General features: G+C 36.4%; 1 protein-coding gene and 1 non-coding gene across 5 annotated transcripts in view; both read left to right on the top strand.

The window, feature by feature from the left end:
* Fcp1 (RNA polymerase II subunit A C-terminal domain phosphatase Fcp1) overlaps positions 1–17,909 on the top strand; it is a 24,212-nt gene extending 6,303 nt beyond the window's left edge. The window contains exons 5-12 of one of the 4 annotated variants that reach the window (XR_016303017.1): positions 1,982–2,175; positions 3,610–4,682; positions 7,394–7,553; positions 8,819–9,120; positions 11,953–12,139; positions 13,423–15,735; positions 15,797–15,871; positions 16,057–17,909. Coding sequence is in view for 1 of the 4 variants with exons in the window: in XM_089638992.1 (XP_089495118.1) it covers positions 1,982–2,175; positions 3,610–4,682; positions 7,394–7,553; positions 8,819–9,120; positions 11,953–12,139; positions 13,423–13,646 (2,140 nt within the window). In the remaining 3 variants the exon portion in view is untranslated. Of the gene's footprint in view, positions 1–1,981; positions 2,176–3,609; positions 4,683–7,393; positions 7,554–8,818; positions 9,121–11,952; positions 12,140–13,422 lie in introns of all 4 variants that reach the window. The other 3 variants (XR_016303015.1, XR_016303016.1, XM_089638992.1) reach the window with 3 other exon arrangements.
* On the top strand, positions 7,180–7,311 carry LOC149418770 (small Cajal body-specific RNA 8). Its single transcript, XR_016303052.1, has one exon.

The following is a 17,909-nucleotide window of genomic DNA, read 5'->3' as shown; positions in this document are numbered from 1 at the left end:
ATCGTCTCATACATACTCTTCTATTATTCGGACCCTTGACATGGCCCGACTCAAGTATCTGATTCACTTGGTCATGCCATGTCTTCCTCGGGCGTCCCCGACTTCTGACACCTTTCACATTTGCATCGTATATTCTCCTTACACTCCTTTCTTCGCTCATTCGCTCTACATGCCCAAACTATCTAAGGGCTCCTTTCTTGATCTTACTCATTACACTTGCTTACTCATCAGCCTTGCACTCTTTGCGGATCTCCACATTTCTCACACAATCATACATGGTTTTACCACACATACGCCTCAGGGATCTCATTTCTACAGCATTCAGTCTACTTTCATCCTTTCTCTGCCAGTTCCATGCCTCACTTCCGTACATCAGGGTTGGTACCAGCACTCCATTGTGGACTGCTAGCTTCGCTTCTTTGGACAATTTTTTGTTAGCGCTAACTGCGTTCAGTCCTACATTAATGGAGTTACCTGCATTTACCCTTCATTTAATATCTCTGTCAGCCTTCCCATCTCTCGTAAACATACTCCCTAAATACACAAACTCATCCACCTGCTCCAAGTATTCCTCATTCACAACCATATTGCACACTGTTTTTGAACTCTCTCTTTCAAACACCATGAATTTAGACTTACTTACATTCATCATTAACTCATTCTTCATACATACTTCGTTCATCCTAGACACGGGAGACTGTAGATCAGCGTACAACAGGCAACATACTCTCAGATTACTCAAATTCTCACCCAATCCTACCTCTTTCAATTCTTGCATACAATTATCCACATATAGATTGAAAAACCATGGTGACATTACGCAGCCTTGTTTAACACATTTTGTGATATCAAACCAACCCGTAAAATCACCATATACCCTAACACATGCAACTCTTCCCTCATACAGAGACGCTTTTGCCTGTGTGAGATTCGTTTTCACTCCATACTTGGACAACACCTTCCATAGCTTTCTCCTGTTGACTCGGTCGTATGCTTTTTGTAGATCTACAAAGGCACAGAAAAGTTTCTGGCTGTTTTGCCAGAAACTTCTCAGTGAGCATACGCAATGAGAATATCTGGTCCATGCACCCCCTTCTACTCATAAAAGCACCTTGCACATCCCATATTTTATCCTTTGTTTCCTTTCTTACCCTTTCAATCAAAATTCTACCATACAGCTTGCCAACTGAACTTAGCAGGCTAATAGCCCTATGATTCCCACATTCCATTCGTGACCCTTTACCTTTGTATAACGGCATGATCACAGCCCTCCTCCAATCTAAAGGCGAGTAAGCCTCCTTTAAACATTGGTTTAAAAGATTGCACAACCATGTGAGAATTATACGGCTATCTCCTTTAAAATATTCAGCAGCAATATTGTTGAAACCAACAGCCTTACCATTCTTCATACATTTAATCGATCTTGTTATCTCATCCATGCTGATTTTGGTAACATTTGCCCCATCATCATTAATATCTGATTCGCCGCTGGAAACACTATCACTCGGGTTACTTTCGAAGACTTCCTCAAAATACTTCATCCATCTCTCTTTTATTTTTTCCTCATTCGTCGCCATTTTTCCTTCTTTCGATTTTACCACTTTCATGTTTCCGTTTTCTGGACCACTCCGGGACCTTTTGACTTCCTTCCAAAATATTTTTTTAATAATAACTAATTAATCACCTTTTATTGTACATCACAGGTACATACTTATTTGTCTATACTTATTGGTCTATTCTCATATATATTATGTATTAATCTTTGGTATACTTTGTATCCTGATGAACAAACCATTGGTTTTGAAACATGTTGAAAATTATTTTAAGTTATTTATTTATTCATTCATAAAACGGTACATTGCAATAGAATCCTCAGCCGCTCATCTCACTAGAGAATTCCTGTGTCGAGAGGATTATTAAAATGACGCCACGCACTGATTTTGCTATTGAAGAAATAATGAATAGTAATTGTAATTTCCAGGGCGCTGTTCCCTTGCGGTGACAATCTTGTCTGCATCATCGACGACCGCGAGGACGTCTGGAACCGCGCCCCCAACCTGATCCAGGTCCGCCCTTACCACTTCTTCGAGCACACGGGGGACATTCACGCTCCACCAGGACTCGGCAAGACTGACAGCGATAAGGAGGGACAGGGAATGCATATTGATATTGAAGGTGTGTCTTGTTATGATTGATAATATGACTCTCTTGGAACGGGGGGTATGCAGATCAATTTGATTACTTGTGATATCATTTATTGTGAAAAACAGTGAATCCAATTACATTTCACAAAATTTACAATTAATAACGAGCCGGCATAAGCATAACTACTAGGGGTTTTTAATTATTGCTTGAAAATCTCCAGACACGGATTGGTGGTGTGTTTTATATTTTCACAGAATTATTATTCTCGTTTAAATACTGCAGCTTCCACTTGTTTGCCCTCGGCACGTTGTAAATAATTTAAAAAATGATACGTGTTTAACCAGCGTGCTCGCTCTCCAGTATATTCGTGCCTATTACAATCAGGTCAGTTGCATTCGATCTTCCGAGAAATGTGCGGAAAAAAATATACCGGTTGGAATTGATTTTGAAAATAAATTCCTAGTGCGGCCTAATGCGCCTGTCACTTTTCTAGCAATAAATCAAAACTCTTATCGAGGGTCCGATAAGGGTTTTGATTACAATAATAACCTAAAATTTCTAATTTCACAAAATATAATCTAAATGTGATAAATTTACGAACAATTTTTTGTTGCTGTATGAATTCCAAAATCCAAAACATAGAAAGCTGAAAACTCCATTTTGGGCCAGAAAAAATCTTCATTTAGGCCGCAGATTGGGCATCCCGGAAAGTCCAATTTTCCGATTATGTCCTAAATCCTGTATCTAAATTTCGCTAATAAACAATTAGTTATTGTTACTTATGTGTTAATCTCAAGTGACCTACCAGGTAAGTATGGTACTATGTATTATCTCCAAATATTGTTAGTAATAACATAGATCATTGTAGATATGTATAATATATCTGTACAGCACCCTTGAGGTGATTTTGCACAAAAACGGCGCTATACAAATCATCCAAATATTATTATTATGCCTGGTCTAGACACTTTCATTCTAGCATTCTAGTGAGAAAGTTCGAGGGATATTATATGTATAACAGGTGGCGTAAAAGTCCTCACTTGATTCCTAAAGTTACTAACTTTGTTTGTAAAAATTAAAAAAATGGTTTGCGACAATTATTCCGCTTTCTTGAGGATTGTAGTGCTCCATGGTATTTAATATGTATTCTGCTTCTGTTTACTTCACAAATGTAAAAGTCGAGATGACTCCATTTGCAAAAAAATGAGAGCATCTTCCAATAGATTGATGACGTTGGCGCCACCTTTTACTATGACTGTTATATATTCGTAAAATACATTTGTATCTATCAAATACCTATTTTGCACAAAAAAAACGAAAAGCATTTAAAAAATGAGACGAATTTAAATATTTTATCTAGATTTTAATTTGAATACAAAATTTATTTGCATTCAAAATATATGAAGAGTAGATTATTTATTTGCATTCAGAATAATAATATATGAATATATTTTTTGTTCACAGAGTTAAACGATAAGAACAAAGTATCAAAATTTCCTGCTATAAAAAATGGTGCCACTGAAGACCTCCCCCTTTTGGAATCCGCCAACACCGATGATGAGGAGAAAAGTAATGACACCACTGAAACTGCCATCAGCGAGACGCCATCAGAACTCATGGAACAGTCTGCTTCCAAGATCGTTCCCGGAACCAAGTTTTATGCAGACACTCAACTAGATTCAGATATCAAAGTAGAAGAAGAATCCAAGTCTGAAGCTGGTGTTGAGATAGATGCACACAAGATGGACGTAGATAGGATAGAATCTGATACCAAGGTCGAAGCAGGTACTGAGATAGATGTAGATAACAAGATGGAATCTGATCCCAAGGTCGAGACATTTACCGAGGTAGACGCAAGTACTGAAATAGATGCAGACATTAAGATAGCGGCAATTGCAAAAGTAAAATCTGACACCAATACAAGTGCAGATAGCAGTGTTGAAGCAGGTAATGAGATAGAAGCTGACAATAATACAAGCATGGAAAAGAAGCCAGCCTTAGATACCCTGTTCGAATCTGAAACTAAGATAAGCATAGATGAAGAGCTAGATCTAGATACCAATTCAACTCTAGTCAATGAGTCTTCACATGAAGGGAAGTCATCTTCAGATACCCAACCTTTACCAGAAAATAATGCTTTATCAGAAAGCGAAATGAACTTTGAAGACATTGACCCTGAAAAAGTCTTAGAGAAGGAAATAGACGAAATAACATCACTAAACCAAGAGAATAGTATAGAAACTGATTTAAACAGCGACCTAACAACAGAGCTCGATGCAGAAATAAACCAGACTGACAAAACTAAAGATGGAGATGCAACAGCTAACGAAGCTGTGGTAGAGAGTGATGTACCGGTCGTTCCTCACACAAAGTGGAAGACAACGGAAGACGGCATGATAGAAGTAGAGGATAAAGATGACTATCTTCTTTACCTCGAGGATATCCTGAAGAGGATACATAAGTTCTTCTACGAGGTGTATGATGCCATGGAAGCGGGCTCCGTTCCGGATTTGAAGTCTATCATTCCACAAGTCAAGGTAACCCTTTTTTATTTGTTAACTATGTATTCCTTCTATTTATAGGAATAATTCCACATGGCTATACATATATATTATGTAGTACTCCAGGATCAGTCGTGATCGAACCGATCACAATCCAACAATAATTGAATGGGTCACTTTTTCTAAAAAAGATGGATCATTTGATCGATGAGCTGTCAGCTTAGTCAGCACCTGTGATGGGTGTGGCGAGTGACTATAGATGTATACATTTTGTAGATTCTACACAATGTATCATTTAGTACCTGATCGACGATCGGTACTTTTGATCCGATCACATCGTCAGTGGGTCGTGATTGACTCGGGTCATGTAAAATGATTGATCGACCCAGGCTAATATATAGTGACCAATAATGGGCCAGGATTTTGGTACCAAACCGGTAGCAATCTGTTCTATTTTCAATTGTTTTATACAGTAAAACCTGCATACAAGGTTTCAAGCTCTGGTAATTTTGGTTTAGTCAAATTATAACACACATTATATAAAGTTTTCCCACAAAAGAAGTTTTTCTTTTAGTCCTAAGAAAACCATATAAAGAGAGGTTCACTGTAATCATTGTCTAATCATACAATGCGTTGAAAGAGTCTGCGAGAATTTTTTAAGATATTTTGTTTTTGCGTCTCTACAGACGTTATCCCTGACTATACCTGTGAATTTATATCTTGGGCATGACCAATTACCACTACTTAGAGACAGGTATTGCTCTGCTTAAATATTTTTATCTTTTAATAATTTTTTGACTGGTCGGTGGCCGATTTGACATCGCGTTTGGGTCCCATCCAGGCGTAGTGTGTTCAATTCCTCGGCTGTCTAAGTCCTCCATCACAAATACAAGCAACATTTTCCGCTTAACTGTGGTGGTAGTAGGAGAGTTTCAAATATTGTCAAGTTATTCGTAGCGCGGGAATGTTTGTCTTTCTTTTAAAAAAAAAAAAATCATAATAATACATATACATAATATATCTAGCAATGAGATACTGGGTCAAATAAATTTCCTTGTAACCGAGTCTCACCGCCGAGGACGCCCTAATACGCCACTGCAGCGTAGGTATAGCTATACGAGGAAGAGGATCATATACTCATAATAATATTCATGCCAGATTTTTTTAGACTGGCAATCACTTTGTTCCAAACCTCAAAAACACTAGGTTTTGTTACTAACTTCACATTTCTTTAGATGACATTTCTATTGTCGTTGACCCGGTCTGTTTTTATTTGCATCGAAATCTGATCAATTAGATTTGAAATATCCCTCCGATAGCAAATGGGTATTACTGCTTCGAAAAAATTACACCAAATTCGTGCATTCTTCATATTGCCGGTGCTACCCTGACGCCATACTAAGGGCCAGCCGATATAAATCTGACATCTACTAATACAGTATGCACATCCACAGTGATCGTGAGTAACGTTTTCCACTATCGTTACGCTGACCTAATGTGCCCGTATAATATTTATACCGCGATTATGAGTAAGATGGTTGATCTGTAATGTTATAAAAATATGAATAACGACAATCAACCTGTTCTATTCATTTTATATTATTTTTATGCCATCTGCACTTTTGAAACTGGTGTATTTATTTTTTATCTTTTCTTGTATTATGTACATCGAAATGGAAAATTAGATTATTAAGTTTTTGGTTATTTATTTTGTTCTTATAAAAATATAAACCTTCTGTTGGCACTGTATTATGCAGTAAATCATTTAAAATATGTATCATGTTAAAGCCCATGGGGGCATTTAAATTTATTTATTTATTTATTGTTTGTTTGTAAATATTACATAATACAATTAATGAACTTAAAATGTCCAACTAGGCGATTGCCCGTTTTAGGACATTCCAATAAGATAATGTTTTTACATGTAAATTATGGTACATTATAGTGTTGACTATTCTGTTGTTAAAAAAAATACATATGTATATTCATATTCTAGAATACTTCCAGTTATATCACGACATATTTTACTATTATTTAGCTGACATAATAACTGAATTAACATAACATAAGCTGAATTAATAGATAAAAACAAGAAAATGAATTTGAAAATGAAACTGAATTGAAGAAATTCTGTTGGTAAAGTAATACAAATGTATATTCATTTTTTTTTTTTTACTATTGTTTAGCTGATATATTAAACTAAAGAAATATTAATATATAAAAAAAGGAAATGAAAAATAACAAAAAATAAAAAATGAAAGTAAAGAAGGAACTTTTCCTTTAAGGAGAAATATCACGAAGAATTGAACAATTTTCGAACTTTCTTTATGTAAAAATACAGTTCCTGTAATGCTAATATAATACCAATATAAGTTAAAATGTAAAGAAAAACAAAATTTACAATTTAATTACTGTTTTTTAGCATATTCTCGCATTCAACTCTCCCCAAGACCAGAAGCCAATTGTTTACCTGCATACGCAGAATATTAGTACTATTAATATTAGTACTATTATATTAATTAATAAATTCAATTGGGGTGTGAAATGATACACCGATTACTGTTAAGACTAAGTGATCTGTCACAAGACACCCCTACAACAACTTCCTTCTGATGACCTTTACTGACAAAGCTTAAAGTAGAGGACAGATACGAGGAGTACACCGCTTCCAGACTCTGGACAGCAACTCTCCCATAAGTTCTTGTGAACAAAGATACACGACTAATCGTTTGCTTCTGATATTCCAGGGCCAAGTTCTAGCTGGCACTAGCCTGGTGTTCTCGGGGCTGGTGCCAACGTACCAGCGGCTGGAGCACTCGCGGGCCTACCTGGTGGCCAGGAGTCTGGGCGCTCAGGTCACACAGGACCTCACACCCAACACTACTCATCTGGTGGCCGTTAGACCTGGTGAGTTCATGTTGTCTGGGTAGCATACTCTTCAATGGCGGAGAAGGTACAAAATTAGTTTCTAAGATATCTTTATTTTAGAGACTTCAGGTATTATGATAATAAGTACAGCGCCCTTGAGGTGATTTCTCACGAAAACGGCGCTATATAAATTAGCCAAATATTATTATTATTAAGTATTGGTTATATACATCTGCCTTCCTTTCTGGAATGCTGGGATTCACAGCCTTACGTAACAGGTGGGAAGCTGATATAATTTAAGATTTTCACGCCCGAAATTATTATCGTGATTTATTTTTGGGGTATTATGCCCTGTTGCGCCTCCTCCTTTTTCCAAAACGAAGACTAAAGAAAGAGGAAGTGCAGTACGCATAGACTAAATTAGACTAGACACGGCATATTCATTTAAAAATAACCCCAACACTATTTTGGTTTGGTTCACGTGCACATTTATGAAAAGGCCCATGCATTGTGTCGCAATGCGAAATGGGCACTGTGCATTGCGTTTTACCTTTTACTTTGCTTCTCAGCTATGATGTGCATGTTCATTTTTCCAATCACAAAAATAACCCAGTTCCAAAAATTTAAATTTGAATTATGTCCATATTACAACACCTCTGACAAAAAATTCTCCGTGGTTTCGCTTACGAGTTTGAACGCTTGTACAAGGAGTTTAAACAGAGTTGGGTTGTTAAGTTCATCTCCATATTTGTGACGTACGCTACGTGGCGTTATTTTTAAAATGAATTTAACTAGACAGGGCTAATCTAGTTTAATACATCAATGGCAGTACGGCATAATGCCCCAAAATATCACAATAGGTAGGAAACTATTTAACAAGTATAACAACATGACTTTCATGTTCCTGATAGTTTTACTAGAGTGCACGGACACAGATAATTCATTGTACCGAGATGCAGAACAATGGCAATGCCGGTCGGAAAATAATTATTGTTCTTTCAAATGACCTGAACACGAATATAGATATTTTCTTCCTAAACATTTTTTTTTACATAAACTCCACATAGGATATATATGTCTTCTTTGGGGATGCTGTGTGGTGGGTCTTTTGAAGAGAGGAAGGAGTGAACATGAGTCTTGAAGACAGAGGAAACGCATAGGCCGCCAAAGTGTTTCACAGCCGTGTTGTTGAAATCAAAAATGAGTCCTACAAATGACCCGAATGAAATGTGACAAACGTTAACCGTGTACAAATTTTTGCTGCCTGATCATTAACTAATTATAATGTAATATTTTGGTTGAAGGTACTGCCAAGGTTCACGCCTGCGGCCGTGTAACCGGAACGCCCCCTTTGTTGGTGACCCCTGGCTGGCTGTGGGCCTGCGCCGAGCGCTGGGCACGCTGCGAGGAGCGTCTGTTTCCGCTGCGGGGCTCGGGCAAGGGGGCGTCGGCGCGACGGCCCCCCGCGCACTGCGCCTCCCCTCCGCACCAGCTGCAGGAGGTGGGCGGAGCCCCCCGCAAGAGGACGCCCAGCGGACGTTTCATGGACACCATCAACCCCTTGCTGAGCTTCTCCAGTGATGATATAGCTGATATGGATAAAGAGGTAACATACGTTGTTTGTGTCTTGGGAAACTAATTGATAAACCAGGAAGCCAAACATTAACCTTCGAACTAACTATCTATCTATATAAATATAAAAATTCAGCCTGAGTTGTTGATCGATTTCTATGAATATTTCAAAGTTTATTCTTATTAGTGCCAGGAGTGTTTAGAAAGTGGTTTAAATGATATAAGAAGTCAGGGACCCCCGAGGAATACTTAGGGGGTATTTCACTATGTCGGGCTAAATATCTGAATAGCTATCCGTTGGCTGGCTTTAAAGTTCAGAATAACTTCGTTATTCAACGGCGACCGTTTCACCATTGTTTCGAACTTCCGGATAGATAACACTCGAAATAGTCTGGCAACATCGCAAAATGTTTGCAGTTTCTCCATCTACTGCCACGGCTGTCATGCGTCACAGTCCGCACACCGCGAAGTGTGCATTTTTTTGGTTATGTTATGTTGATTATCAGGTCATTTTAGATAGATTCGTGTCGAATTAATACATTGTTTCTTATTTTGAACACAATCAAATGATTCAGGATGGATCATACAAGCATTCAAATTCATTCTACAAAATTCGACTCACTTCTCAGCTGTTAAACTCGGAATGTTTTGACGCCATCTTTGATTCGAGGAATAGCGCCTAACGTCTGGTTCGAGCACTGATTAGTCAAATCTAACTTTAACCCGAGCGTTAGCGTTATTCAGATATAGTGAAAACGAAAAAATTACTAATCCGCGGATTAGTGCTTGGTCAGAACATAATCAGAGATAGTGAAAAACCCCCTTAACGCAATACTGCACTTAAAAAAAATATAAGATGTCTACAGAAATGTAAACAGAAAAGTGGGACACGGCGAATAGGCACATTTTATTTTAAAAACATTTATTAACCTCTCGGACTATTATTTACTTTGTGTTCCTTTGCGATCTGTCAAAACGTGAAAATTTTTGTGATATTTACGAGTTTTGTTAAAAGCTTCATAACTCACGTTTTGGGAAACGTAGCCTCATTCTAAAAGATGTTTTGGAAAGATTATGAAATTCACTATCGTATTATATTGTTATACGTAAATATTTGCGTTTCTAAATATACATTTTCTGAAAACGTCAAAAATATGTAAAAATCGCTGACCATTATTTCAAAGCTGTGAAAAATGTACTTTTTTCTGAGTATCATAAAGAAATAACACTTTATATATTGAAGAAATATAATTAAAAACTATTAGTCACCTCAAAATATTAACCGTCCAAACTAAAATATTTTTAATAAATTATTTAGAAACGCAATAAATTATGAACGAACAAGATGACAGATCCAATCGACTTAGATAATGCACCACTACATTCCATAGATATTCTTGAATACAGACGCGTAGCGTTATTCATTATCAGCATTATTATCATTATTCGGCGTGGTCTAGTGGTATACGCTTTTGACTACAGATCCGAAGGTCGCGGGTTCGAACCCGGCGTGCGCAAATAAATTTTATTTGATTAATTTGTGTTATTTCACAATTAATTAATTAAAAATAATATATAGTATATTTGCGGCACGTTCCAGAGTGGAAGATACTCTCAGTATCGCCCTGGTGTAAGACCACCATTCAGAATTGAAACGTTGCTTGAAATGGCTTTAGCCGTGTTTGGTGACCAGATCTGAATAGCCAGGTACTTCCCCACCTTCCTCTTCCCCATCTCCCTCCCCTCCCCAATACCCTCAGCCTCACAACATACCCCAATTGGGGATGCCATAGTCTCACTGGCTCCAGACGGGAGCAGTTGGGACTCTTGTGCGGTAATACTGTAAAAAAAAAAAAAAAAAGATACTCTGTTTTTTAAATCATGGCAATCCGTATACTAGTGATGGAAATAAATCGATTTTTGTAAAATCTCGCGCGTTTACGTGAAAAGACGTACTAATGTCTTGACCGCTATTATCATATTTACGTCTTTTGACGTTCTAATGTTCTGAGTGGTTAACACATTTCTCGAGGGTATTTTGTGCCAGCGCACTGTAAAGGTCCTGCGTGAATTTATTTAATTTGTATTCAATCTGTATATCTTCGAAAATAGTTAAAATATTTTAATAAAAATTTCTACATAGTAACTCAGCATACCCAAGCTATAAAAGTATTAAACGAAAATCGAATATTATTTGAAATATAACTCAATTAACCTTCTAATATGTTTATTACCGTCCGCCTATTGGTATTGGCCCATACGTGCTTTCTTTAAATATGCCCGACATCTCTCACTCGCTTGCACATAGGAGTTGAGTGGGTGCGGAACAGAGATAAAGATTCGAATCGGGTTTCACGGTCATAAAAACCCTCAATCCAGGAATTGAATTATTACAATAACATAATATACTATCCTTTTGTTGAAATGCCGATGTAAACGAAAGGCACGAAGATAAATGTAAAAAGAAGACTTGCATTATGATTCGATAATTATGTACATAAAGTTGGGACCTTTACAAAGAAATTTGGTACATAATATTCATATAAAAGTGTTGAATAATTCCATCTTTTTTGCCATTGAAATGAGGCCAGCGCAAAAGGTAAACTATCCTTCCCGCCGAACTGATAAAAAGTGTTTTTAAATTAAAATGTGCCTTCAAATAAGTGTTAAAAGACATTCCTTAAAACAAGTTATTTAAAAATTGATGTAACCATCTTTCATAAGGTCCAAGGTTGTAATTTTAATAAGACAATTAAAGATTAGTATCCAAAAAATTTTCTTGGCCAATTAAAAATAAGTGCAAGTTGCTGAATGTTTGGTCATACATTATCTGGTAATCAATTGTATATTTTGGTGTTATCCTCAGGTTGAAGATATCATAAACGAGTCTGACGAGAGCGATGGAGGAGACGGGGATGCGGAGAATGAAGAGGGTGGAGTGTTCAACGCAGACCAAGTAGGGGAAGGGGAAGATACTCAGGAGAGAGAGCTGAAGAAGGTGCTGAGAGGGGATGTTCCCAGTGAGAGTGAATCCGAGGAGAGCATGTCTGGAGGTATGTACACCAACAGTTAGATTATTATTCATTCTCAATACAAAATTAAGAATGTTCACCTTCCAACTTAACGTCTTGGGCAATTTTATGAGATATTCTTCGCAAACAATAAACAAACGTAGAGTCTTTTTGGGTGATATATCTCCCATTCTGACATGGTCTCATAAGAGTTATGCTATTGCTTTTTGTATTACGGTGAGAAATTTTATTTAAACAGCGTTACAAAGGGAGAATACCGCGCTTTCATTTTGCATTGAAAATTTTTAAATAATTCTCCGAGACAACATTTAGCATATGAAAAATATTTGTCAAGTTTTGAAAATTTAAACGAAAAATGAAAGTAGTAGTTACACTTTATATGATAAAAACCTAAAGTAAGCTACTTTAAACAGTAAGGTTGGTATGAAAGCAATGAAACTCTATTTAAATATTTAGCAAGATTTTAAATAATTTGTGTTCTTCAGTGGTTCCCGTAAGGTTCTTTTAAGTTCGGTTCGGTTAAGACTCTTGCGGTTTTAATCGTTTTTAAAAGACGATTTATTAATTCTACATTTTATTATGTATAATAAAACTTATACAGGGTGTATCGGGAAGTACCCGACAAACTTAAACGAGCTATTTCTCAGCACATTTGGAGTAAAAAATGTTATGGGCGCTTTGCTGTCCGGTAACATTTTTTTTCCATTAAAAACAAAAAATAAAGAAAAAATCCACACTCCGTCACTGTCATTTGGATTGTTTCTCGTGTTCAACAGCTGTTATTAGCAAGTGTGTCAAAAAGTGTCCTCGCTCTTTCGTACACACTAAATAATAATAGTTAAAAATGAGAAGAATGGTGCCGTGCCATTTCGTTGTGATTGTAAAAGCGCGCCAACGTAGGTACGTACGTACATTATTCAACGAAACTCGAACAAAATATTGCCAGACGGGTTTTCAAACTTTGACAAAGGATAAAACATTGGTGACATGTGGTGAAAATATGAATAGTAAAATTTTTATTAAAAAAAATGTTACCGGACAGCAAAGTGCCCATAACATTTTTTACTCCAAATGTGCTAAGGAATAGCTGGTTAAAGTTTGTCGGGTACGTGCCGATACACCCTGTATATTCGGATTCAGGGTTTTTTGATCTGTATGAATATATTCATATTTTATGAAAGTTCACCTTCCAATTTAAATACCAGTATTTTTGATCTTTTTACAAATGATTTCATGGTTAAAATTATTTTAAGTTTAACTTATTGTTATTGTGGTTTTAACGTATATGCTTTTCTCCTCCTTAGACCATCCACGAGGCTGGAAGAGACGCGCCCCCGAAGAGACAGCAGAAGAAGACGAGCCCCCGTCTTCGCGCTTCAGGCGGGGCGAGGCGCTCCCATCGGACGGCCCTGACGCCTCGGACTCGGACACCTGCGGCTCCCGAGAGCCCCCTGACGAAGGGGACGACGGCCAGTGGAACCTCATGGGGGCCGCCCTGGAACGAGAATTCCTGGGACTCGATGACTGAACTAAACTCCTAGTTTTAAAGTGATCCCCGTCTAGTTTTATCTATTTTTTAATCTTCTATTGTGATAGCTTAACTCATTCTTAAAATAAATCATAGCTAAGAACTTTATCTGTTTTGTTGGTGCGTAAATAACAATCACCGGTCTTTCAAATCTGTTATCCTAACATTAATCGCTCACTGGCAAAATAAAATCTCATGTAACTCATCGAAATACCCAGCTTGACAGCGGTAGTATATGTAGTATATATTTAAAGATTTCATGTCAAACCCATAACCTCCGATGCGTAGACCACTGCGCCATAAATATTCACAGTGTAAACTGTGAATGTGAAATTTATATATTGCTGCTGATCTGCATTACAAGGATTGAACCTCGAAGCAGAATAGGGTATTCTTTTTTTTCTTCTTTTAATCTTAAATTACAAAAATAACTATATTCAATATTTTTGGGTTGAAAATAAATTTTCCACAACAAAATTATGCATTTAGTAAATATTTCCTTAACTGCCGCACTTTTAATAGGTACATTTTATGGAAATTACATGTCGTTTCAATTTAATTACTACAAGAAACAACGATTTACATCGGGATACATGGTAAAATTTGCATTATAATTCCATTTTTATTCAATCAAACTTCAAAATTTACTTAAAATATAAAATATACATTTTTTTATTTTTTATGAAGCGACATTTGTGTAAGTTTTGTTTCAATTTAAACACACATAAATTACTTAATTAACCCAAACTAAGAACCTGATAACCTATTTTGTGCATGTAAATAGTTGTTACTTTGTATTAATTGTTGAAACAAAGTGTAATTTCTATAATCTGTGGGAAATAATTACCATGCATTTTTAAGGTTACTTTCTGTGAGTCTGCCATCCTTTCTAGCGGGTCCGGGTCCTGATAACAGATTTGCTAGCGGCCAATAAACTGCGTAGGCGAATCCTACGTCATAATATCATATCAGTCAAGTATGAAACATTTATGAATTTTGCAGTTTTAAATTGTTTTTAAATCAATGATTATTAATTATGTAACGAAAGTACTAAAATTATACATTTCTCGTGTGAAATAACCTATTGTCTCGTGCATAACCCAGAGACGGAGTTACACTTTGCTATGATCTGTTTAAGAGTGAGAGTCGTAGGATTATTAGTGCAAACATAATTTGCATCAGCATCTTATTTTTAATTAAACACGGTCGCCTTTTCATTCAGTCACAGTAAACTCGCTGTACAATCTTAGGCTATTTATGAAACAGATGACTGTGGTCATTATCGAGATTGGTGTAACCAATAATTTGAATAATATTTTAAACAAAATGAATGTATTATAATTGTGGTTAATATCCCATAACCTAGAGTCAATTAAAATAAAGACATTTAATAAAGGCTAGATGGAGTCCTCTTTTCAGATAATTATGTTAGATTATCTCAAAGGAGCTAGCATTAAGGTATCTAATAGCGTCTTTGAATATTGATTGGAATGATGAGTTTTGCGGGTGCAAAGATTGAACGATATCATTTATAGGCGTATGTGTGAATGGGGCGGATTTTGACAGAAAATAAATAATTACTTCAAATATTACCTCGGTAGGGTTCACTATAATTATCAATAAAAAAATTAAATTGCAGGATCTTTTCAATCTTTTTGCCGTATTAAGTGCGTAATGTTATCTTATGTAACCTTTGAACACATTTTGCATCAAATGGTTATGCTAATGTCCTAGCAATGTGAATCGGTTGACACCATTAAATAAATAAATATCTTGAACCACAAATTAATAATTTGAATGCTGTGTTTAAAATGGATACATTTTTTTTTCATATTGTTTGACTTTCGGAATATTACCACATTGCACTTCATCCTCCTTAAGATGATATGGTCATCTGCCTTGATGATGTACACTGCAAGACTGTCCATCTGTCTTCATGATGTACACTGCAAGTCTGTCCATCTGCCTTGATGATGTACACTGCAAGACTGTCCATCTGCCTTGATGATGTACACTGCAAGACTGTCCATCTGCCTTGATGATGTACACTGCAAGACTGTCCATCTGCCTTCATGATGTACACTGCAAGGCTGTCCTGCAGGTGACTCAAGGACGAAGTGGTCATCTGCCTTGATGATGTACACTGCAAGGGACCGTTCTGCAGGTGACTCAAGGACGATGTGGTCATCTGCCTTTATGATGTACACTGCAAGGCTGTACTGCAGGTGACTCAAGGACGATGTGGTCATCTGCCTTTATGATGTACATTGCAAGGGGCTGTCCTGCAGGTGACTCACGGACGATGTGGTCATCTGCCTTTGTGATGTACACTGCAAGGCTGTCCTGCAGGTGACTCAAGGACGAAGTGGTCATCTGCCTTGATGATGTACTGCAAGAGGCTGACCTCCAGGTGACTGAAGAATGAGGACGAAGCACAACAAGTCTCAATACCCAAGAATTAAATAACATAATACATACATACTTAACTTATCCGCCCCATACTACTTGTTGAAGATAATCCTATGGCATGTCTTCTTGGAGCACAACATCTTACGCAGCAATATCGAATTAAGCACTAGTTCATATTTTGTGTCCGTCCACGGTGGAGATTGTCAGTGGTTATACATACTAAGCAATATTAGTTATTCTACTCGTCGTTACTGTGTAATAAAAATTCCATCATAGAGAATTTTAATTTGTACGTAAATGGAGTCGCCAGGTTAATTATTTATGGTATTAGTACATACACACCTATATGAATTCAGTTAATGTTTAATGCACAGTCAAACTCCCTTATAAGATTTTCCATGGGTCCGAAATAAACACCCCTTTTAATATGGGAAACCTTTTTTTACTGTATTCAATTGTAAATTTTATAGAAATCCTCTAGAAGACCTGCCTCAGACAGTATGCATGTTAACTTGAGTGTGTATAGATATCTCTGTTACTCCAACAGTTAAAAGTACAAAATGTTTCCACCTGCTCTAGGAAATAAGTATAAGTTTAGTGATAATGTATATACATTTGACTCGGTACTAACAGTTAAGAAAGAGAAATACTTAAAACCTATGTTTATACATGCGTTTGTACAGATTGTTATTTATTTTTTTTACAATATGTCTAGTGTACGCTATGATGATGGAAATATTTTATTTAAAAACAATTTTACTGTTGATTTAGTGCGTTGGCGACGAATAAGCGTTATTTTGTATAAGATGTATCGTCAGCTTGCTGCATACAGTTTCTATCCATATTGAGTTCTCGCCCGGCAGTTTGGGGTTTATACCTATATCTTCTGTCATTCCTTGCAATGCAGAGATTTGACCCACTTTTCAACATTTGTGGCAAGTCAAAAATTTATTAAAAACGCTGAAAATGTGGCTTTGTTGGAGACTTGTGCAACAAGTTGAGCATAATAAGACACTCCTGTTTGCTACTTTGTGGATACGGCGCGATATTTATTTAATCAGCAGATACATAACTTATTCTTGTCACTCTGCCACTTGTGTTATACGTAAATATAATTTAAAAATTTAAGTTTATCTTGCTTTGTTTGATACCTACATTCATTTACTAGTTTCTGTTGTCTGTAGACCCAACTTTGCGAATATTGCATGATTTAAAATGATTTTTATCTCGTTTTGTGTTTAGGACTGTGATTGTTGGTCCATGATTTTGTTTGGTAATCTTCAATTAAATTTCTGCTATCTGAGCCTAAAATAAAGTATTATTTTGCTATAATATTCAGTGCTGTCAAAGAAACGAAACGCAAATTCATTTTGCAAGAAGTTAATGGGAAAATTCGATTGTGATGTAATGCATTTCTCGTTGTGAATATTTTGTTATGTATTTTGTTTAAGACTTCAGTGTCAGAATATATATAATGTAATTATTATTGAGAACATTCCTTATTACTTGTTAAGGTCTCACATTCAATTTTGTAATATGGGATCATCAGTTTCCAAACATTTTATTATTTTCTTTAAGTTGTTGAAAATCGCAACACACCGCACCCACCAAATTTCATTCAACTGTGTGTTTTTCTTCAGTGGGGGTTCTTGAAACCAATTTTATGAAAATTCAAATAGTGCGTACTTACATTGTCAATATGAAAATAAAAGCGCCTATTTGGTCGATCCATTCTGTGGTTTAATGTGCCTCAGATTTCGTACTGTTGTAAACTTGCATCAAAAGCTGAACTTTTCTTGTCTTTAATTATTGGAATATTATTTTTATTTTCTTCCGCAATAATTATAATTGACA

This window comes from Hesperophylax consimilis, chromosome 13 (assembly GCF_061612785.1).
Source record: "Hesperophylax consimilis isolate HC1 chromosome 13, BYU_Hcon_1.0, whole genome shotgun sequence".
Lineage (NCBI taxonomy): Eukaryota > Metazoa > Arthropoda > Insecta > Trichoptera > Limnephilidae > Hesperophylax > Hesperophylax consimilis.
The sequence above is the reverse complement of the archived record's forward strand: the minus strand, read 5'-3'. Positions and strand labels throughout refer to the sequence as shown.